This window comes from Dromiciops gliroides, chromosome 4, assembly GCF_019393635.1.
Source record: "Dromiciops gliroides isolate mDroGli1 chromosome 4, mDroGli1.pri, whole genome shotgun sequence".
NCBI lineage: Eukaryota > Metazoa > Chordata > Mammalia > Microbiotheria > Microbiotheriidae > Dromiciops > Dromiciops gliroides.
Window position 1 is genome coordinate 234,133,102 of NC_057864.1, and position 22,071 is coordinate 234,155,172.

General features: G+C 47.4%; 3 protein-coding genes and 2 non-coding genes across 8 annotated transcripts; all 5 read left to right on the forward strand.

The window, feature by feature from the left end:
• The first annotated feature begins 786 nt into the window (after positions 1-786).
• On the forward strand, positions 787-10,573 carry SENP3 (SUMO specific peptidase 3). The gene is made up of 11 exons (XM_043962337.1): positions 787-1,048; positions 2,632-3,360; positions 3,998-4,237; positions 4,368-4,479; positions 4,815-4,962; positions 5,257-5,304; positions 8,501-8,578; positions 8,949-9,086; positions 9,447-9,530; positions 9,631-9,681; positions 10,049-10,573. The coding sequence occupies exons 2-11, from the start codon at positions 2,643-2,645 to the stop codon at positions 10,157-10,159; spliced, it is 1,728 nt and encodes a 575-aa protein (XP_043818272.1). The 5' UTR covers positions 787-1,048; positions 2,632-2,642; the 3' UTR covers positions 10,160-10,573.
• Positions 10,574-11,661: 1,088 nt separating this feature from the next.
• On the forward strand, positions 11,662-18,058 carry EIF4A1 (eukaryotic translation initiation factor 4A1). Of its 3 annotated transcripts, none has more exons than XM_044004104.1 (11): positions 11,662-11,763; positions 13,273-13,321; positions 13,636-13,768; positions 13,937-14,076; positions 14,854-15,022; positions 15,307-15,416; positions 15,900-16,043; positions 16,142-16,279; positions 16,873-16,962; positions 17,177-17,256; positions 17,376-18,058. In XM_044004104.1, the coding sequence occupies exons 1-11, from the start codon at positions 11,666-11,668 to the stop codon at positions 17,518-17,520; spliced, it is 1,296 nt and encodes a 431-aa protein (XP_043860039.1). In that variant the 5' UTR covers positions 11,662-11,665; the 3' UTR covers positions 17,521-18,058. The 3 variants fall into 3 exon arrangements, with proteins under 3 accessions (XP_043860039.1, XP_043860041.1, XP_043860040.1); XM_044004105.1 differs by lacking the exon at positions 11,662-11,763 and adding an exon at positions 12,988-13,013; XM_044004106.1 differs by lacking the exons at positions 17,177-17,256; positions 17,376-18,058 and having other exon boundaries at positions 16,701-16,886.
• LOC122727136 lies at positions 14,357-14,496 on the forward strand. Its single transcript, XR_006353087.1, has one exon. It is a non-coding gene; the product is annotated as a small nucleolar RNA SNORA48 (small nucleolar RNA).
• LOC122727185 lies at positions 15,083-15,219 on the forward strand. The gene has a single exon (XR_006353123.1). It is a non-coding gene; the product is annotated as a small nucleolar RNA SNORD10 (small nucleolar RNA).
• A 532-nt stretch (positions 18,059-18,590) lies between the features above and the next one.
• CD68 (CD68 molecule) lies at positions 18,591-20,977 on the forward strand. 2 transcript variants are annotated; one of them, XM_044004108.1, is made up of 6 exons: positions 18,591-18,775; positions 18,948-19,294; positions 19,441-19,560; positions 19,673-19,745; positions 19,842-20,012; positions 20,564-20,977. In XM_044004108.1, the coding sequence occupies exons 1-6, from the start codon at positions 18,727-18,729 to the stop codon at positions 20,695-20,697; spliced, it is 894 nt and encodes a 297-aa protein (XP_043860043.1). In that variant the 5' UTR covers positions 18,591-18,726; the 3' UTR covers positions 20,698-20,977. The 2 variants fall into 2 exon arrangements, with proteins under 2 accessions (XP_043860043.1, XP_043860042.1); XM_044004107.1 differs by having other exon boundaries at positions 18,592-18,775; positions 18,873-19,294.
• Positions 20,978-22,071: the final 1,094 nt, after the last annotated feature.

The following is a 22,071-nucleotide window of genomic DNA, read 5'->3' on the forward strand; positions in this document are numbered from 1 at the left end:
TAAAAAAGATTGTGGGGATTATCTAGTCAACTGCTTCATTTCCCAAGGTCCATGCCTTATTCTTATGAAGGGCTTCTTCCTGTCATCTTCATTCACTCATTCAGTAAATAATACATTTACTCAGAATGCTGCTGGGCTCGATGCCACGTGTCCAGAGATATCTCTACTCCAACCGATCTTCTCTGCATTTCCTATAATCATGCCTCATGCTCTACAATCGTCCCTACGTAGGGTGCCCCGCACGTTCCCACACTGTCTGACCCGGCATGACCCCGGGGCCAGCCCAGAGGTGCTGCCTGGGTAACCCTTTCCTTCGCCCAATCAGAGTTTGACCCCGGGGCTCGAGGCTGAGGGCATCCGGGCACGATCCGCTACCCTCTCCTCCCAGGAATCGGCGGTTGGGACAATGTGAGAAGTGGGTGGGGGAGGGGAGGAAGTGGCCTATTGAGAAGTAGGCGGGGTTCAAGAGGCGCACGCGCAGTCTAGTGCCGGCGTGGGAGTGGACCGCTGCGGGTCGGAGAGTGCTTGTGGGGAAGAAGGCGGGACCCGGCCCTAAAGCTGGCGGGGTATCTTTTGAGAAGCGAAGGACTTTTGCGCTTGCGCGCCGGCGGGTGGTGACGTATTATTCCAGCGCCGCTTTAATCCCGGTGGCCCTGGGGCTCGCGGGAGGGGAGGGGAGAGTAGAGTAGAGCAGAGTAGAGCAGAGCAGAGCAGAGCAGAGCAGAGCAGAGCAGAGGAGAGGAGAGGAGAGAAGGTGAGGGGAGGGGAGGGGGGGGAAAAAGAGGAGGAGGAGGGGAAGGAGGAGGAGGAGGAGGAGGAAGAAAAGAAGGAAAGGGGAAAGGTAGCGGTGGTGGGAACGAAGGAGGCGGTGGCGGTTGCAAAGCCGAGGAACGTGAGCCCGAGCAGAGGAGGCGAAGCGCGAAGTCCCGTAGGCGACCGGAGGGAGAAGAAGGAGCTGCTGCCGGGATGAGCCGGGGAGCCTGAGACGCCTGGGCCCACCTCCCTCTCCCTCTCCGTTACTCTTCCAGCTCCCCTTCCTGCTCCCTCGGTGAGGACCCGGCCTCGAGACCCCTCCCCTCAGAATGCTCAGCACTAACCACACCCGTGCTGGAGGGGCTCCTGCCTCTTTCCAGGGTGAGATGTGAGGTCGAGGTGGAGCGCGAGCCTCCCCCCAAAATCGAGGACAGAATCTCCCCGCCGGTCCCATCCCCCGCAGCCTTCCCCTCCTTCCCACTCCCCTCTTCCATACCCCACAAGAAGGGCCCCCTCAGGTAGAGCTCAACAAACTTAACCTCCTCGCCCCTCCCCCTTCCCCCTTTCTCCTGGCCCCCCACCCAAGGCAGGAGACTTTTTGGGATTCCTGGTGTCCGGAGAATGAAGCATTTTTAGGCTTTGAAAAAAAGGATCTGGGGGAGGCTGTGGGGGAGGGGGGGATGGCGGCCAGGAATGATATGGAGCTTGAAGATGCAGCACTGGAAGCTTAGAGGGAATATTGAAAAGAGTGAGGAAGGGAAGGGGTGGATGCAAGAACTGGGGAGGTTGCATGCTGTTATTTCCCTCGTTTGTATTTTATCTGTTCTATTAGATATTCTCCTTCCTTCGACCCCCCCCACCTCCATTCTAGTTATTTCCTACCTTTAGGACCTAATTTCCTTTCTCTAGATAATAGATTCATTCACAATCCTCTCACTAAACCAATTTTAGTATTTTATCCTGGCTCCAACTCCCTTTCCCTTCCCAGAGAGAAGTGTTTTTATCTCTTCAAAAGAGTTCCACATTTTCACATTGCTTCCTCGATTAGTAGTCACCTGTTAACTTTGTTCTCCTTTTTATTCATCTTTTTGAGGACATTGACCCCTTCCTCTAAAGTCTAAGAGGTAGAATTTTTCAGCTTGGTTATTCCCTCAATTCTAGTCATACCTATGATTCTCCCAGTATACTTGAGAGTATAGTACTTTATTGTTATTATAATGGCCAGAGAAATTTACTCTTAGGTGAATAACGGGAGTCTAATTCCATTGGCCTGAATGAAGTTGCCCTTGTTTAAAGGGATAGGTTTGGGGAGAGAAAGGACTGAGAAGAGGAAGTAAAAGTAGAGAAGCCTTGTGATGGAAGGTTTTGAATGGGATGGGGGGGGGGGGGACTTTCAAGAGGAAAAGTTAGAAAATTTGTTCTTTCCCAAGGGTGGGGCCCATATATAAGGGAGAACCCTCAAATAGAGGGGAAAACCATTTCATCAGAGGAGTGGTGGCCTTAATCACTTTTTAAAAAAACAATATTTCCTATTCACTTAGTCTAGATAACCAGTGACTAATTTAAACATTGAGCAGAAATCACACAGCCCAAGTAGATTGCCTATCATGGAGATGTGAAGGACATGGCCCTTGTCTGTCTTGTTATATTTGGCAGTTGACCTCCCATATGTATTGCTCTTGATTTTTCCCAGGTTCCTATCTCAGATTATCCTGAGGAAGGTTTATTATGGTAAATCTTCAACCACGACTTCAATATGAGTTATCATATAGGACAGGACATTTTTGTCTTTGAAGGAAATGTTAGCTGGGAGAGGCAAAGGGCGAGGTACTGGACGGCAGAATGCCTGGATAGTGACTTCTCTCTTTTTTCCTAAAGGTTACTTGAAGATGAAAGAGACCTTCCAAGGGAATCGGCCCTGGAGGCCAGCAACCCCTGGAACAGCCCCCATCTTTCCATCTCCCCGTCGAGAGCGCCTCCGTTGGCCTCCCCCTCCCAAACCACTGTTAAAATCGGGTGGGGGGTTTGGGCCAGACACAGGGACCGGAACCACAGCTCCCGCCCATCGACTCCCTAACCCTCGGCCCTCATTTGATGCTTCAGCCAGTGAAGAGGATGATGAGGATGATGAGGAAGAGGACGAGGAGGAGGAGGAGGAGGAGGAGGTGGTGGCCTGGGGACTTCCCCCAGGTTGGGGCCAGCTAAGAACACCTCAGCATCCCCGCCCTCCCCGCCTTCCACCCCGTAGAGCTTGTTCTCAGCGGCGCCGCCGAGCTCTGAGAGCCTTTCGAATGTTGCTGTACAATAAGAGCTCCCTTACATTCCACTGGAAGCGGTGGGGCCGACTGAGGGGCCGGCGGCGGGGCCCTCCACACCCCAAGAACCTCCTCTCTCCCCGGGAAAGAGGAGCGGCTCCTCCTGCCACATCCCCCAGCTGCGGGCTTGACTCACCAAGGGGACCTCCCCAAGCTGGGATGGGGCTTTTAGGGGCACTGATGGCTGAAGAAGGGGTTAGGAGATCTCCCACATTGCCCAGTGGGTCATCTCAGGAGGAAGAGGGACATGAGTGGACCCAGAGGGCCCCCCAGCCTCTGGAAGCTGATGCAGGTAGGTAGGACAGAAGAGGATTAAACAGAGCAAGATGTCGTGGACTTGAGGGCTGGGAAACCAGAACGCCTGGGATGATCACTTAACAGTGATGATCTTTAGGGAGAGTGGATTTGAATGATCAAAGAAGTGTTTATTGAACACTCAATAGAGTCTTGGACAAGTGATGAGACTGGATGGGACCCAGAGAATAGAAAAGCTGGATGCCAGCTTAGGAAGCAGATGATAGGGAATGCAGCACTATCTCATGTTTTGTCTGGGTCACTCTTGGAAACCTGAGGCTACGGCAGAAAGTCAGGGCTGGATCCAAGGGTGGTTAAATGGAGATTATTGAACAAGTTTCTTGGAAAGGAAATGTGTTGTGGAGGAGGGGAACAACCAGTTTTGTACACCCCTTCACCTAAGAGGAGAGATTCTTTCAGCTCAATTCCCGTCCCTAGGCTTCCTTGCAGCTTTCCCCAATTCCTTTTTTTCCCCCTTTGTCTCATTTTTTGCCACTGGCTATCCATCTTTGCCAATTACGTTTGTTCTTCCATCTTGTGACTTGGCTTTTCTCACTTTAGTCCACCTGCTTTCTCTATTGCTGTTTACCCCCAAACCTACCTCTCTTTCCCAAATTTTCTCCCTTACCATGCAGGTCTTCTTCCATGCTCTCTGCCTAATGGCTTTGGGGGAACATCTGGACTGGATGGGGAGCTTGGCCTGGCACCTCCTGATGCTAGCATCCTTATCAGTAATGTATGCAGCATTGGAGACCGGACTGCCCAAGAGCTGTTCCAAGGATCTGAATCAGGACCTGTTGAAGAGCAGGAGCGTCCAGGAGAAAAGGCTGGACAGCACAGTCCCCTTCGGGAGGAGCATGTGACCTGTGTGCAGAGTAAGGAGATGCCCTGGTAGCCTTGCGTTTAGACTAAGAGATCCCCTTTTTTCTTCCAAGTTCCAGTGTTTTCCATGTTATTTCAGATTGGAGTCCAGAGACCCAATCAACTTAGACCCTTCTCCCCTAGGCATCCTAGATGAATTTCTTCAGACCTATGGCAGCCTCATTCCTCTTAGCACAGATGAAGTGGTAGAGAAACTGGAGGACATTTTCCAGCAAGAGTTCTCCACACCTTCTAGGTGAGTCTCAGGACTCACCCTTTGCAATATCACTAACTAGAATTTTAATGCTTCTATATTAAATAACAGTGTTTCTAGGTAGGTACTGGAAGAGGGAAAAGGTATTGTTTGCCCATGGGGAGGGAACCAAAGGCTGGGGGACATGATTCGTGGATCTCAAGGAACTGGGCATGGGGTGCTTGGACCCTTAAAGGGAATAGAGTCTACAGACAATGTTGTGAAAGGGAGATGTGGGAGGGGAGGGAAGAGACAGTGGTTTAGGAGGGATCTTGTGTTACCTGGCACTTCTCTGCCTGTCTCATTCTTCTTGTGTCCCCATCCTTGGAACTTACCAGAAAAGGGTTAGTTCAGCAACTGATCCAGTCATACCAGCGTATGCCAGGCAATGCTATGGTGAGAGGCTTTCGTGTGGCCTATAAGCGGCACGTGCTGACTATGGATGACCTGGGGACCTTGTACGGGCAGAACTGGCTTAATGACCAGGTGAGGGATAGAACTGGGTGAGGACTTGGGGCAGGATACATGGATCTTGTTAGGTTCAGGTCTCTGAGATCCATTCCATCCATGAGATTCTGTGATCTCTGAGGGGAGGAAAGTCAGGAAGTAGTAAATAGGATACCTCAATCCCTTGGATACAATCTTCTCTAGGAGAAGGGGAAGGGCCAGGTTGAGCCGTCTTATGTCTGTAGTGGGGGGAGGGAGGACAATGTTTCTAGGGCTTTTATTTTAATCTCTGATACTAAAATCATGTTCTCCTTTAATCTTATTTCTCAAAAGGTGATGAATATGTATGGAGACCTAGTAATGGACACTGTCCCAGAGAAGGTAGGATGTACCAAATGCCTTAGGCTCTAAGATGAGCCTGGAGTTGGAATATGGACAAAAGTTGAAAAGAGGGGAGTGATAGAAGAACATTTCACTGGAGATGAGGGGTGGGACAGGAGGATTTTATCCTATTTTTCAGCAGGCAGAAACAGCTATGGGAGGTCTTCCTTAGTACTTCAGAACTATAGATTTAAGGCAGGAAGGGACCTTAAAAGGCAGAGAGAGGTGGTGCAATGGATAGAGCAGATAGGGCTAGGGTGCTGGGCCTGGAGCCAGGAAGACCTGAGTTCAAATACTCCCTCCCCTGTTTGCTTTAGTTTCTGTGAAATGAGGGAAGAGAACATCTAAGAATACACATTATCTGAGGGGCGAAGTGGAGTCAGGCACAACTGAACCAACTCAACAAGCAAAAACATGTACAGGGCAGCCATATGCCACAGTGGATAGAGCCCTGGGCTTGGAATCAGGAAAACTCATCTTCGTGAGTTTGAATCTAGCCTTGGACACTTACTAGCTATGTGACCCTGGGCAAGTCACTTCACCCTGTTTGTCTCAGTTTCCTCATCAGTAAAATGAGCTGGAGAAGGAAATGGCAAACCACTCCAAGATCTCTGCCAAGAAAATCCTAATGAAGAGTGGGACATGACTGAAAGGACTGAACAAGGGACCTTTAAAAAAGGTCATCAAGTTCACCCACTTCATTTTGCCAGTGAAGAAATTGGTGCCCCGGCGTGATAAAATGACTTGTCCAAAGTCTCCAAAGTAGAATAAAGTGGCCGAGTTGGAATCGGACTCGAGAGTTAATCCCTCTGCTGCTTCCCTGAGGACTAGCCCTTTTGTGGGATGTCTAATGATATAGTCTAAACCTAACATTTTCCCACACTTAGGCTATTTCTTCTCCATACATGGCTCTGGGAACAGGTTTATTTCAATACTGCTGACCTAAAGGCAAGTGGTCTGGTCTGTGAGTGAAGCTGGGGAAATTAGATTCCTGAGTCCATGAAGGAAAGGCAGGCCCTGGTTGTTGTTTGTCCTTCATTCTTGAAAAGGACCATTGGGAGGTGATGTCATGACTTGCAGTGAATTGGATTTAAGTGAGAGAGGGCTATGCAGAGTCACCAATCTCACTCTCTCCTCCAGAGCCACCTGGGTCACAGGTAAGATATATATCAGTATGACTGGAGATGACCCTGGATGTTTAATCATTTGGGGTTTAAGTGACTTACCCAGGGTCACACAACCAGTACACATCTGAGGTCAAATTTGAACTCCGATCATCCCTACTTCAGGGTCAGTGCTCTATCCACTGCTCTATCCACCTAGCTGCCCTGGCAGGCACTGGCCTAATTAGGGAATGATTGTAACACCTTCCTGCCAATATGCCTCCCATCTAACTCTCAGCCCTATCATCCTTACCATTTGCCTTTTAAGAATTTAAGTTGAAAGCTAAGCTCTTACCAGAAGCCATTTGGAAAAGGGAGGGTACTAAGAGAAATTGTGGCTCCAGGAACTGTGGAGGAGGTAAACATTAGATATCTTGAGGGGTATAGGGGCTTTGGGGGAAACTGGGATCAAAGGTAAACTCTAAGGTGTCTGAGGAATTGAGAAAGTAAAGACTGGAAGGTAGGGGTAATTTTTCCTTTGAAACTCTCTCAAGAAAACTGCTTCTCCTCCATCCGCTCCCCCAATCCCAGATATCCCTCATCTTCTGGTATTGGTTCCTCCAAGGGTCCTTTCATTAATTCTCCTGATGTATTTACATAAAGTTTGCAAATTGCTTTACATCTGTTAATCTCCTTTAATCCTTACATCAACTCTAGATTTGTGCTGTTATTAGAAACATTTTACAGAGGAGGAAACTGAGGATGAGAGAGTTTAAATGATTTAGGGTCACACAGCTAGCAAAGTATCTGAGGTAGGATTTGAACTGAAGTCTTCCTGAATCCTAGTCTAGCACTCTACGCTATGCCAAATAGCTGAGTTTGAAGCTCTGTTTTAGTGTGGAGGTTGGGGGTGGGTTACCTTCCGTAGTTATGTTCTCTATGTGGAGTTTACTTTCTAATTCATGAAGGGTAAAGGCCCTTTTCTCCTTATCCATTTGCATGGGAGCAGCTGGAGGTACTTGAGACTCAAAGCTTGACTAGGAGAGCTTCAGAGAGAGAGGTAGCCTGAATATATTGGCACACTAGCTAACACCTGGGTCTTTCCACTTGGCAGCAGGTGGCCTAATTACAAGAGGGCTCCCTTCAAAGAGAATGGGGGCTGGGGGAGGAAAGGATGGAGAAATGCTTTAGCCCAGAGCACCTGCCCTACTTCATGGGCAAACAGGAGAAGATGCACCGACAGCAGAAGACTCCCTCATTTTTCCTCTGTGTTAAGGAGGCAGTGACCAGGAGGCTGTGTTAAGAGGCCAACCACCTATCCTTCCTTTCCAAGGACCAGGAAGGATGATCCTGCTATAGGCTCTAGAATATGTGATATGGGCAGAGGAGGAGGAAACTGGCATTGGAAGGGAATTAGAGGTAAACCTGTCCAAGTCTGGGAGAGTGGGAAATCCCCAGATGTCTGCTCTGAAAACCTCCTAAATCTCTTATTTTGGGGGGGGGGAGACAGCAAGGTGTAGTGGAAAGAATGGACAGAACAATTGGACTTTTGAGGTATGAACAATTAGGACTTAAAATTAAAATCCTACCTCTTGCACTTCCTAGTTGTGTGAATGTAAGTCATTTAACTTCTCTGAAACTTGTTCATCTATAAAGTGGGTGAAATCCCTGTAGTATTTTGAAAGAGTTGGGGTCATTAGGATCAAAAGAGACAATGCATGTAAAAGATCCTTTTAGTTTACCTAAAGTGTTCAGCAATTGAGGATGCCCCATGCTCCTCACTCCCTTCATTCATTTCTTGACATAAGGAGTAATTGAGGAAAGAGAAAAGGGGGGGGGGGGTATTTCCACTTTTACAAGTGTGGGATAAGGATGGGATTAGGGATCCTGTCCTCCCAAGTCCCCAAAGATCCGAGGATTAAAGGGTGGTAAACAATAAGGGAATAAGATATTGGGAAATAGGATGCCAGAGAAGAGGGAGGAAAATATCAGCACTGAGGAACCAACTGCCTAGATCTCTTGAGAGGAGTAAAGACTATTTGATGGACCAGGTACTTCAGGTAACTCTAGCTGGCATTGTGTCATTTCGACAGGTTCATTTCTTCAACAGTTTCTTCTATGACAAACTCCGTACCAAGGGTTATGATGGAGTGAAAAGGTGGACCAAAAATGTGAGTTCCAAATTCTTTCTACCAATAATACTCTTCACCTTTTTAGAAGGAGTAATTATGGTTCCCATTATCCCCTTCTCCATGCTTCCTCTTCCTTCTGATCAGACATATTCGATTGCTAGCAGAATGGAACATTGGTCCCAACATCTTTTGTGCTAGTTTATCGTTTTATATCTTTATAGACTGAACATTTACAAGGGGGTGGCACTCAGCCAATACAGACATTCTGCTCATATTCCTTTCTGTAACACAGATGTCTAGGTTCCCAAACCCTTGCCTTATCATCAGATACCCATGGCAGCTTTCATTTCTGAAGCTCAGGTGCCTCTTTCCCCAAATTCTTATCTCACCTTCCATTGCCTTTTTCTAGGTGGATATCTTCAATAAGGAGCTCCTACTGATCCCTATCCACCTGGAAGTACACTGGTCACTGGTTTCTGTGGATGTGAAGCAGCGCACCATCACTTACTTTGATTCACAGCGAACCCTCAATCGAAGATGTCCCAAGGTGAGTTGAAGTGGTAAGGGAAATATGACATGACTCCAATTCTGGGCAAGAACCTAGAGAGGAAGAGACCTTAGGGGACATAGCCTCTGGCTACTAATATCGAGAGATTGAAGGATATGGTTAGCAGAAAGGAGAATTTAAAGTATGATTTTTCTTTTTTTGACTATATAATACTGTATGACTGTACTGTTACAAATCTTGTGACTTCTCAGCCTTAGTTTCCATATCTGTAAAATGGGGATAATAATACTCATGATTCTTGGAGGTTTGTGTTGACCATAACATGAGATAATGTATGTAAAGTTCTTTAGAACCTTAAAATATTATGTAACTGATGCTGATATTCTTCCACCAATCCAGCATATTGCTAAGTACCTACAGGCTGAGGCAGTGAAGAAGGATCGCCTAGATTTCCGCCAGGGATGGAAGGGTTATTTCAAGATGGTGAGTAAAACCGTCGTGGTACTTGAGTGTGTGGGAAGCAAGAGCTTAAATGTGCAAAAACTTCTGGGCAAGGTTCATGTATTCTTTTTCTCCTTTCCAGAATGTGGCCAGACAAAATAATGACAGTGACTGTGGTGCCTTCGTATTGCAGGTGAGCCAGTAGGTAGACCATATTACTATCCTCTTCCCTGGATATTTTATGTCATTTATTTATTATGTATTTATATTTATTATGTCATTATTCAAATGGATGTAATTTCAAACATTGGAAGTGACAGGCCTTCTCTGAGTACCCCCACCACCATATAAAGTCCAGAAGGACTCTGTTCCATTCAGCCTTTTCCTGTGGCCTTGGGATTGTGGCAAATCTTGGGATTTGCAGTATTAACTACATCTGGTCTGTGTTCTTGAGCTCAGAAGAGATCTCTAATTGACTCCAACCACAATTATTTCCTGCTACACGTTTTCTCAGTGTTTCCCTCATTGCCCTCACTGTCTCTTTTTTACTTCATACCCAGTATTGCAAGTACCTGGCCCTGTCTCAGCCCTTCAGCTTCACACAGCAGGACATGCCCAAACTTCGTCGGCAGATCTACAAAGAGCTGTGTCACTGCAAACTCACTGTGTGAGCCTTGGACCCAAGCCCCCCAACCCTGTGTGAAGGCTGGAGAACATCTTTCCCATCTCTAACCTGCAAAAACATATTCCCTTTTCTCCCTGGACACAGTGACTTCCTTATATACCTGTTTGTTTTTCATATTTAAATGTTTCCCTTGGTTTCTGTTGTTTTTTCCTTTTAAAGAATCCCTATTGATTTATAGGGGGTAGGATTGGCACTGGGAACCCCTTTTCCTTCCTCTGTCCTGAAGGGAATGTGGTAAGAGGGAGCAAGGCCTTCCCCTTCCATATTCATGGAACTTGGTGGGGAGGGTTTTGCTGTGTGTGTAGTAGGGGAGGTCGGGTGGTGGGGTGGTAGGTTAAGGGATTCCTGTATGCCATGCCATCAAACTTTGCTTGTTTATATACATATATATATATATATATACATACATATATATATATATATGTGTGTGTGTGTGTGTGTGTGTATATATATATATATATATATGTGTATGTATATAAACAGTCAGTGATCCTACTCTGGTCAATAAAGGATCCTTTGGAGATTGTATGTGGTGGATATCTTGTTAGATGCAGATTGAATGACCAAATGATCATTCTGTCCTATTCCTTCCCATAGTGGGGTGCATAGGGATATTGTTAGACTGCCCAGGAATTAGAGGTAATGTTTCTCTTCCAGGTAACAATGGCTTGTCTTCTTCCCTTATACCTAATTAATTCATTAAGGGGAATTGAAGGCAGATCTCGGAGGCCTGTCTCATTATATATCACTTTCCTGATACACACTTTTGATCGGAGGCCCAGAACAAAAATGTCAACCTCAAAGGGATTTATAGAGCTAGGTGGGGGTTGGTTTAAGGCGGGAGATGAAAGTGGAAGAGGCAACAGAACTTTGAATGGAATCAAAGTGGCACCGTAAGTGCCGAGTTTTCAATCTTTTTTACTGCTTTTGGTAGCAGCTGTTGTGTAATTTATTACCGTCGTAATCAGTTATAAATAATTTCAACCCCTCCAAAGTGTGGGGAGGGGGCCGGGGCGTTTAGGAATGGGTTGGGAAGGTATGAGTCATAAAAATTGATTTTTCAAGTTCTAAGGGAGTTACTTCCTGGTGAAAGGTTATGAGCTGGGCGTACATATTTTCGGACCTGTGCATTGAAAACTTTGATGAAGCAAAGGGGCTATCGATGCATTGTAACTATTCAGAAGGCCGGAAGTCTTGGAAATTGAAGAGTCAACCTGTTGTCACGTGATGGTGGACGTAGGCACGTGATCAGGACCCTATTGCCGCCACACGTGGGGGGCAAGATGGCCGTCCGGCCTCGAGGCTCACCTCCTAAACGTCATTTCCGAATGGATGAGAAGGGCGGCATTCCTGGCCAATGAAGGTGCGGGGCGGGTCTCTAGCCTGATGTACATCGAAATAGGCCAATGGAAGCCGCGCGGTAGGGTGTCCGCGGGCTAGCGTCACGGCGCGTTGCTGGGTGGCGGCAGGCGGGGCCCGGGCCACGGAGCCAATGCGATGGCAGGGGCGGGGTTGGGTGCTCTATAAGTTGTTGAGAGGCGGATCCTCCGCCCTAGTTCCCAGGATCATGTCTGCGAGTCAGGATTCCCGGTAAGTAAAAGGAGGTCTGGTGGCTTTAGGGTTCAATGGTTCTATTCTGAACTGTTCGAAAACTTCGTGGGGGCGGAGTCGGCGTCAACCATCTCGGGCCCACTGAGGTGGAGAAAGGGAAGACTGCTAGACGATACCATTTTGTGAATAGGGAGAAGCGTGCGACCCTACCACTGGGGATCAGCATGGGGTCGGGAGAAGAAAGCCGAACTCTTGGTCTGAGTTCTGGGGGTAGGAGAGTGGAGCGAGGGGAAATTGCGGCGGTAGACGCTGGTCTGGGGAGAGTAGTAGAACCTGGGCGAGTAAGCGAGAAAAAATTGTGTGGAGGCCCCGGCCTGGTAAAGTCTGTGTGGGGTGCGATTCAGATTGCCACTCTGGGCGGAGTATTGCGAGCGGGTCATTTCTGGGCTCTGGGGAATTCGGGTGAAACCATTGTGGTTGGCGGGGGGGGCGCTTAGGTCTACTGGGCTACATAAACTCTGGGGGACATGCCACTTCCGATCCGGTCGTTTTCCCGAATTCCTGACTCAATACTAAAAATTGGGAGGGGCAGTTTGTTAGAGGGAGTTTGCCCCGTGTCCAGTGCCCGGCGGGCGGATCCCCCTTTTCTCCCCTTGAGAAGGGGAATGGTGAACTGCAGAGAAGCTGTTCCACTTTTCTACGGGGGAACAGATTGGGGTGTGGGCCGGCGACACCATTTTTCGGAAAGGGGTCCCAGGATGTGACCCGTTCCACCTAGTGTTACGCGGGGAGAGAAATGGCTGCTGGGTAGTTTTTATTTGAGGACTTTGCTTATGGAATAAAAGGGGATGAGCATGTGCTACTTTTAAATTCTTGATCCATTCTGTGCCTTCCCCCTCCCATTTCTTAAGGGTTGTGCAATTCCCCCCTCCCCCCCTTACCCAGCTTGGCTTCATTGTGCGCGAGGCCGCTACTGCCCGAGGCCTCCCACATCCGGGCACACGGCGAGGCGAGGTGGAGGGGAGGAGGGGTCTGGGCGAATTCGAGTTGGAAGGGGGGCGGGTTAGCGACTAGGAGGGAAGAATGTGGGCGTCATGACGTGGGAAGGCGGGGCGGGACTTCCCACACGTACTTCTGAGATGGGAGTCAGGCTCCGGGCACGTGGACTAGGCCGTGTGCAGAGGCTGCCCTTCCCAGCCACATCCGGGCGATCTCGGCGTTGGGGGAGGGGGGGGGTCGAGCGCTCCCTTGCATTTATTCCCTCTTCCCCGAAGGAAAATGGGAGAGGGGTGGGGCACCATTTTATTAAAACTAGAGAGCATTGAGCATGAGCACGGAGTTTGTTCCTCCGGAAAAACTATTCTTGATAGGGGGGAAATTAGCTGGTGGAGTAAATGTACGGAGAGGACTTTACCTCCCCAAAGGGATATTTAGGAGGGGTTGGCTGGCTCCCACCCACCCAGGGCAGGGAAGGAGTCTTGGGGGGGGAGGGGGCTGAGCTGTAAACCTTCTAGAGGATGGTCTATGATTCTTTAATCTCATCTCCAGATCCAGAGACAATGGCCCTGATGGAATGGACCCTGATGGTGTCATCGAGGTAATGTGATTGTTTACCTGCGTTGTTTATTGTTTTGTCGACCTACTAACTCTTAAACTCTCATCTAGTCTGAAAAGGACTCTTTACTGTGGGGATTAGTGTGGGCTGTCTGGGCACATTTTTGCTTTTCTCCCCTTCCTCATAAAATTCCCCAAAACTTATCTTTTGACTAAGGGTTGAGTACTGCCCATTTTAACTGGAACCATCTACAATGAGGGTCCCATAGATTGAAGTTTAATTCCACATTTGCAATTTCCTTAGTGTAAGATACCATTCACTTATGTATTTGTTATTCATTGGTTTTCCCCCAACAGAGTAACTGGAATGAGATTGTGGATAGCTTTGATGACATGAACCTCTCAGAATCTCTTCTTCGTGGTATATATGCCTATGGTTTTGAGAAGCCATCTGCTATTCAGCAACGTGCAATTCTTCCTTGTATCAAGGGTAAGACTTTGCTTTATGCCCTAGTATAGTTGTTGTGAATGTTACTGTTTTTATGTTTTCTTATGTTCACCTTAACTAAAACAAGTTGAGCAGCTTATCTTTAGACCTTAAGTTTATCCTTTCATCATAGCCCCCAGTTATGTCCATTTCTGTATCCTGTTCTTCCAGGTTATGATGTGATTGCTCAAGCCCAGTCTGGGACCGGGAAGACTGCTACCTTTGCCATTTCCATTTTGCAACAGATTGAACTGGACTTAAAGGCCACACAGGCCTTGGTTTTGGCACCCACTAGAGAGCTAGCTCAACAGGTAACTCTTTCCTGAGGCTGTTCTCATTCTGCTTTAGGAAAAAAATTGAACCATATAGAAAGGCCAAAAAAGTTAAATATCTTGGCTTAACCTCAGGTGTGCTTTCTTCTCACAATTCAAATTGTCCCCCATAATTAAAGGCCCCTTTTTCCTGCCTTAAACCCAGCAACCAACGCCTCCAATTGCCTGACTCAGAAGAGAATTGGCATCCTGGGTGGAGCATGGTAGTCTGGCTGGGCAGGTTTAATGGCCATTTCGTGGCCAACCATTTCTCCCACCACACCCCTGACACTGGGTAGAGAGACACCTCTTTGGTGGTGTTCTTCTCATATCAGTCAGGGACATAGCAGCAGTCCAAGTTCATCCCAGCTTGATGCTTTGCTTTCGTGGCCATAGCTGGTTCATGCCCTGGGCACATAACTATCCACTAGTCTTAGGAGGGAAAGGAGTATTGGTTACTGATAGCCAGTGAAAAATTTGAAGTTAAACTTGGAAGAAAATGGGGAAAGTGAACTCATGTCATGTTGTGGTTCATCTACAATCAAAAGGAACATAACTACTCCATGTTTCAGTGAAAGCCAACATGAGTCCAATCCCTGTGTGCCACCAGCCCCATTAATTCTGGAGGCTGGTTAATTGAAACTGGACGCTACAGCATTTCATCAATGTATTTGAAAGCTATATTGGGGGTTATCTAAAGGTATTTAAACCCACTACTTCATCAAGGGAAGTAGAATGTAAGAATATAAACTATCAAGTCTTTTTCCTTGGGCCCAGATCCAAAAGGTAGTGATGGCACTTGGAGACTACATGGGTGCTTCATGCCATGCCTGCATTGGAGGAACAAATGTTCGAGCTGAAGTTCAGAAGTTGCAGATGGAAGCTCCCCACATCATTGTGGGCACCCCAGGCCGTGTCTTTGACATGCTTAACCGGCGATACTTATGTGAGTATTTTTCATTCATGCTCCTCCCAAGTATCCTAGTATAAGGAGTTTTTCCTATTTGCTCTGTGATGATCCCCCATGCGTGTCATCTGAGCCCAGCTTCCCCTGTTCTCCCAGGTCTAAGCGGGTGTCTTACCCTCTAGTCTCTGGACCGGCAGAGGTTTCTGTGCACATGATCATACTTTAACCCTGAGAGCAACTTGTGTTGGATAGTTCTTAAGAGAATAGGGGTGTGTGGAAGAAAACAGTTGCCTAAGCTTCCTTTGCTTTTTTTTCCTCTGCAGCTCCTAAATACATCAAAATGTTTGTTCTGGATGAAGCAGATGAAATGTTGAGTCGTGGTTTTAAGGACCAGATCTATGATATATTCCAGAAACTCAGTGGCAATACTCAGGTATGGGGGACAGAGTTAAGTATCTCAGTGTGGATAGACTAAGACACAAGTTCTAGCTCTCTTTAAGCTCATACAGTAAATAGAACTGACAACCATATATTACTGATTATCTTGTTTTGCTGTTTCAGAGAGGGGGCCGTGTCCTTACTTTACAATCTAATCCTTAATGTTAGAGCTTATAGGTTGTACACATTGAGGGGTGGAGATGGGAGTGGTAGTAAATTATGTAAGTCAGGATGGGGGGGGGATAAGAGATCTTTGATTTTTTTTTTTTTTTAACGGGGCAGTGGGGCTAAGTGACTTGCCCAGGGTCACACAGCTAGTAAGTGTTAAGTGTCTGAGGCCGGATTTGAACTCAGGAACTCCTGAATCCAGGGCCAGTGCTTTATCCGCTGCGCCACCTAGCCGCCCCCAAGATCTTTGATTTTTAAAGGAGAGGACAGCCTAGATAAGTCCTTAATTGCATTTTCCTTGCTTTCCAAGGTGGTGCTCCTGTCAGCCACCATGCCCTCAGATGTGCTGGAAGTGACCAAGAAGTTTATGAGGGATCCTATCAGGATTCTAGTCAAGAAGGAGGAGTTGACATTGGAAGGCATTCGTCAGTTTTACATAAATGTGGAACGAGAGGTGGGACCCATTGGAGAAAGGTGGTTGTATAGCCAGGGGAGGGAAGGATTCTGTCAAGATTCTGGAGCATTAGCCCTGACTGGTTTCTTCCCCCAAAGGAGTGGAAGCTAGATACCTTGTGTGATCTGTATGAAACGCTGACTATTACCCAAGCTGTTATCTTCATCAATACCCGCCGAAAGGTGGATTGGCTTACTGAGAAAATGCATGCCCGTGACTTTACTGTGTCTGCAATGGTGAGTTTCTAGGTGTTGCCTTTTAATATCACTTCCACTGGACTTTGAGAGAGCTGATTTTTTGATGTATGCAGGTTCTGCAATTGTTTCCATTTCTGGGAGTCTGAGGGCTGCCACAGGGGGAAACTGAGTGAGACACTGAGATCAGGACCTGACCAGGGATGCAGAAGGGAGGGGGTATGTGAGATTTTGCTCCCTTCCTTTACAGTTGGTCACCAGGTTTGCCCTTGGGAAGGACAACTGCCTGTCTACCATTCTATTCTGTCCAGACTGATCTTGGGGTGGGTGGGGTGACAAAGCTGCTGCTTATAGAGCTAGCTAGCTGCATGAGTGGAATGGAATGAATGGTGGACCAGCAGTCTAAATCAAATTAACTTGGCTTTTGTGCCCACAGAAAAATCTCACCTTTGTCTCCCCACAGCTTCTTCCTGTCCTGAGCACATGCTTGGTCCTTAACCCCTGTGACAGCTCTCAGGACCCCTAAGACTCTTCCACAAATGAAACAATGAGATCCCACTACATACCTGTCCAGTATGGTTTTTTACTAGTCACCTAGTTCGCTATTCCTATCTGACCTTCTGTTCTCTCCCCAGCATGGAGACATGGACCAAAAAGAACGTGATGTAATCATGAGGGAGTTTCGATCAGGTTCCAGTCGGGTGCTTATTACCACTGACCTATTGGTGAGCATTTAGGAAAATCTTGAAATGGTTCTCACTTAATCCCAAGGATAGAGCTCCTAATTGGGGGGGGGCGGAGACAGTTCTGCAATCTGACTGCAGAACCTTCATCTTACTTAACCCCAAGCTACAAATCAGTACTGAAAATAGTTGATGACAATCTATAAAATGAGGCTAGTGATACTACTTGTAACCTTGTGACCTGTTTTTTCCTTAGGCTAGAGGCATTGATGTTCAGCAAGTATCTTTGGTTATTAATTATGACCTTCCCACCAACCGGGAGAATTATATTCATAGGTAAGCAGGGTAGAGAACTACCCCATCATCTCAATGAGATCTCCCCATTTTCTTTTTATTTTACTCCCAATTGTGAGGTTTCTCAGCCTGCCCTTAACTCAAATTTTTTCTACCCCCAGAATCGGCCGTGGTGGGCGTTTTGGTCGTAAAGGCGTGGCCATCAACATGGTGACAGAGGAAGACAAGAGGATTCTTCGAGACATTGAGACCTTCTATAACACCTCCATTGAGGAGATGCCTCTCAATGTGGCTGACCTCATCTGAGGGCCTTCCCCACCTAATTTCACCCAGGGCCCTGCTCTCTGGGATGGGGGAGGGGGAGCTGGATGGGAGGGGGGAACAAGGGATGGACACCTTTGTCATTTTTTCCTTTTTTTTTTTTTGACTTTGAATAAATGTCAATTTTTGAGGCAAAAGGAACTGTGAACCTTTAGACACCCTTTTCTTTGGGGCAAGTTTATGCCCTTGGCGCCGTCACGTCCCCCAACTTCTTCCCATATTCCAAAACACTAATTCAACTCTTCAAGCCAGTCTGTCCTCATTCCCAGCAGCCAAATACCTCTTCCCCCATCACCAAAAGGTAGTTGAGAGGCCATAACTGGCCACTCTCCCCCTCCCTGTTCCTGGACAAAATTTGGGGGATCCACCCCCACCAGGAGCCTGAGATCACTCATTGGGTTGGCTCTCCCCCCAGGTAAAGGGAGCAGGGGAGAGAAAGTCATTTTTACGTTGTTTTGTATAGTATTTATTGATTCAGGAAAGAAACCACAAAAATTCTGAATAAAATTACTTGGAAACTGCCTGCTTGGGCTTCTTCTTTTTTATCTACCCCTAACCTCAACCCAGTTTCTGGGTTAGTGTTCACTGGTGTCCCTTTAACAGGGTAATACATGAGTCTTTACCTATGGTTAAGATGATCTGTCTCCATATCAGTGTCAGGCCTAGCTCTTGCCTGGCATACAAGCATTCCCTTTAGAAAAAGGAAAACCCTAAAGTCATGACCATTATCTGGAGATGAAAAGTGTACTAGTAGAAGGAACAAAAGTGGGGAGGCCATATGATACCTCAAAAAGGGGGAGGGAAGATTCCCCTCCATAAGCCCTGTACTTATTTTCCTCTGCCACGGCCCCCCCCCCCCCAGCCTAAAGCCCCACCACAGTCACAAGCTTTGGCTTCTATTGTTCCTCCAGCCATAAATGCCACCCCCATTTGTCCCTTCAGCTTCCTCTTAGTCCAAAAAGAACCTCATGACAGCACTGGTTGAGGCAAACTCAAGATTGAGAAATTCTTGACTCAGCATTTGGTCTGGTGAGCCTGAGGTGCCTGAATCAGAATGGGGGTGGAGGGTTAGTTACTAGGAAGTAGGTTTCCTATTTCCCTTAAAAGATAAGACAGAGTGAATCAGTCCCTGAGTGCCGAGAAGAAGAGAGAACCCTGGAGGAAGATCCTAATTGGCAATCCTGTCTTACCATGAGACTCTCTCTGCTACTTTCTGGTATCTTGCTGGGGCTGCTGGCAGGTACGGGGGAAGGGTGGCTGGGCTGGGCTGGTGGTGCAAGGGCAGTCCTTTAGATTACCTTCCAGGGCTGATCTGCCCTTACTCTTTTCCCTCAAAGACCAGGGGGCTGGGGATAAGTGTCCCCATAAGAAGTCTGTTACACTGGTGCCATCCTTCACGGTGTCGACCATAGCCACCGAGAGGAGTACCAGCAGCCCTGAAACCACAAGCCATGGCAGGACAGCCACAACCCACTGGACCTCCACAGCTGCCACTAGCCCCCACAGCAACAGAACTGCTACCACTAATCCAACCACAAGTGAAGGAACAGCTATCACTCGTGGAACTACCACAGGCCCCAGAAACATCTCAACCATCAGTCCGTCACAGTCTGTGCCAGTCCCGCCTTCCCCCAAACCCACCTCCAGCCCCACTGGAGCTGTTGGAGACTACATCGGTGCCGATGGTTCCCAGCTCTGTGTTCGCCTCCGGGCTCAGATCCAGATGAGGGTCCTATACCAGAGCCATGCTGGAGGAAAGGTCAGATCCACTGGGAGGGAACATTTAGTATGTGGGAGTACTCACAGGTTGTGGGGGAGAACAAAAGCTAGAGTGGGAGAAGAAACAAAGAGGAAGATAATGTGAAGCAGGACAATTGACTACGTTTCGTTTCCCCCTTTCTACAGCTCTGGGGCATGTTTGTCCTGAACCCCAACAGAACAATTGCTCAGGGAAGTTGTGAGGGGAACCACTCTGGCCTAATTCTCTCTTTTCCTGATGGAAAGCTCATTTTTGGTTTCAAGCAGGTAGTTTTAATGGTCTTTTAAAAGATAATCCCCTCCTCTCCAATCCTTTCTCCACTACATAACTACATCCTTATATTTGTTTATAAATTAATCCTAACACCACCCCTTCTAGGACTCAATCAAGAAAACTGTCTACCTGAGCAGCTTGGCAACAGAGTTCAATGTGTCTTTCCCCTCTACAACCTGTGAGTACTCCCACATACTAAATGTCTAGTTTACTGAGGGGAAAGAAAAAGAAATGGGTTCTCAGGTTCCTGATTTCTCTACACTCCTTAAATCAGGGTGGACATTCTCAGCAGAGAATTCATCACTCCAAGATCTCCAAGCACCACTGGGTCATAGCTTCAGTTGTAGAAATAGAAGTATAGCCCTCTCCCCAGAAATCCACCTCGACCTGCTATCTCTGCAGCTACAGGCAGCTCAGCTACCCCCGACTGGGAACTTTGGTGCAGGTAAGATGCCCTCCCCTCCTACCTTTCACCCCACCAGCCACCTCATCAATTTAATTCAATTAAACATCAGGGTTTATTGTGTGCAAGGCAGTATCTTTTCCTGAGAAGTCACTCCTTCTCTTCTTCCTCTTTCCTGCCTTCCCAGAAGCCCTCCTTCACTGGACTGGAAGCACATATTCATTGCCCCCACCCAATGGTGTCCTCCTTATCCAGGCATCTCTGACCCTACTTAACACACAAATTTAGGCTTCCCAAGGTAATGGAGAAGACTTAGGTTTGAATTCTAACTGATTGTGTAAGAGTCTCTCTGGGCCTCAGTTTCCCCATCTGCAAAATGAGGTGGTTGGATTAGAGAAGCTCTAAGATCCCTTCTACCTCTAAATCCTATGAACCCTTTCTGAGAGAAACTCCATTCTGATTTTAAGCATTAGAAGGTTTACGTCATCTTAGAGAGTCCCAGGACCCTTTCCATCAACTTCCTTTCTCCCCTCCTCCAGCCTGTTCCTGGGTACCTCACTGTTCACATGACCTCTCTTTTTTTCTCCCCCTAGCTTTCTCCTGCTCTGCTGAACCCAGCATCTCAGTGCCTCTTGTGGTGGGCCTTGTCCTGCTCATTCTGCTCCTCCTTGTGCTCAGTGCCTTCTGCATTACCCGAAGACGCCCACCAGCCTACCAGCCTCTCTGAAAGCTCCTGCATTCCCTTATTCCCTTCATGCTGGGTATATCCCTATACCATACTTTCACCCCAAGGTGACTCTTTCACTCTTCTTTCTCTGACTTCTCTACCATGTTAGTTCTAGGATAGATCTGCAATTCCCTTCTATCTCAGGCAGGAAAGGCTTGAAAAAAAACAAAAGGTGAGACATCGTGGGCAATGAGAGTCAGGACCATATGAGATATATGCATTTTCCTTAACTTTTTTACTCCTCTACTTCTGCAATGATTAAAGATCAGAATTGCTTTGCCTTATGTCTCGTTTTTTGTCTTTGATGTACTTTCAAGGAGTCTGAGATGTGTGTGTGTGTGTGTAGCAAGGTGGGGGGAGGCAGAATTTTCCCTGATCCTTGGCACAGTACATCACACATCTCTCTGAATCTTCCTCTTGGCATATCCCTCACCATAGTCCTCAAATACAGTATGCAGAGTCCAGCAGGTAGGAATGACTTTGGGTAAGGACCACATAAGTGTGTTCTACTTTTCATTAGTTCCATCCATGGCCTTAGAGCTGCCAGAAGGTGCCATCTACCACATCACATCAAGGATTGCTTGTAGTACCTCTTCTATTGATGTTGCTATTGCCCCATTAGCAACGAGAGAAGTGGCTACCCTGACCTACTTTGAGAGGCCCCTGGGAACAGTAAACCTCTAGTCTGGACTGCCTACGAGGCTAGGCCTAAGACCCCCAGCATCTGTGGTAGGGTGGCACCCTGCATCCATTTCCAGAAACCTCTAGATCACCAAAAAGTATCAGCTTTATTTGTAATAATATGAATAATCAGGTACTCAACTGGAAACATGGATAGAGCCCATGACTCCCAAAAAAGTGTAGTAAGGCATTTCTTGGGCAAGAAAAGTAACATATGGGAGGGGGGTCCAGCAAGGGCAACACTGTCTCCTACACATCACAGATGACCTTGTAGGCCACCTGCCAGAGTACCTCATATTTGCAAACGCCACTTCCCTTACCCCGATCCCCCCCCCCCCCACTCCTGGGACACACACGGGCACGTTTTGGCGTCTGTCTCCACATTGCCAAATGTGGTCCTGCTAGGACCTCTCTCAAGTGGCACTAACAGCTCCAACTAACCAAAGCCTTAGTACTCTGCTCCCAAAACCCCAGGAAGGAGCCTTGGCCTACAGGGGCTCAGGTGTCAGAAAGGACTTTGGTTGAAGGGAGTGAGAGGAGAGCTTGACGATGAATGACAATAAACCTCAGGATCCAAGATGGCTGCCAGCAACAGGCTGCCAATGACTTTAATCCATTTAATTCGATGGGCTCAAACTCTGGGGTTATAAAGACAAAAAAGGCCTTATTGCGGTGGGGGGTTAATTACATTAA

Bases quoted from the DNA above. Each gene is read 5' to 3' on its own strand.
- SENP3 (XM_043962337.1), top strand. From the start codon at position 2,643: ATGAAAGAGACCTTCCAAGGGAATCGGCCCTGGAGGCCAGCAACCCCT. The intron at 5,305-8,500 runs GTAGGATGTACC...TCATTTCGACAG, and splicing joins TGGACACTGTCCCAGAGAAG to GTTCATTTCTTCAACAGTTT. The intron at 9,682-10,048 runs GTGAGCCAGTAG...CTTCATACCCAG, and splicing joins GTGGTGCCTTCGTATTGCAG to TATTGCAAGTACCTGGCCCT.
- EIF4A1 (XM_044004104.1), top strand. From the start codon at position 11,666: ATGCGATGGCAGGGGCGGGGTTGGGTGCTCTATAAGTTGTTGAGAGGC. The intron at 13,769-13,936 runs GTAAGACTTTGC...CTGTTCTTCCAG, and splicing joins AATTCTTCCTTGTATCAAGG to GTTATGATGTGATTGCTCAA. The intron at 17,257-17,375 runs GTAAGCAGGGTA...TTCTACCCCCAG, and splicing joins CGGGAGAATTATATTCATAG to AATCGGCCGTGGTGGGCGTT.
- CD68 (XM_044004107.1), top strand. From the start codon at position 18,727: ATGAGACTCTCTCTGCTACTTTCTGGTATCTTGCTGGGGCTGCTGGCA. The intron at 18,776-18,872 runs GTACGGGGGAAG...TTTCCCTCAAAG, and splicing joins CTTGCTGGGGCTGCTGGCAG to ACCAGGGGGCTGGGGATAAG. The intron at 19,295-19,440 runs GTCAGATCCACT...CCCTTTCTACAG, and splicing joins AGAGCCATGCTGGAGGAAAG to CTCTGGGGCATGTTTGTCCT.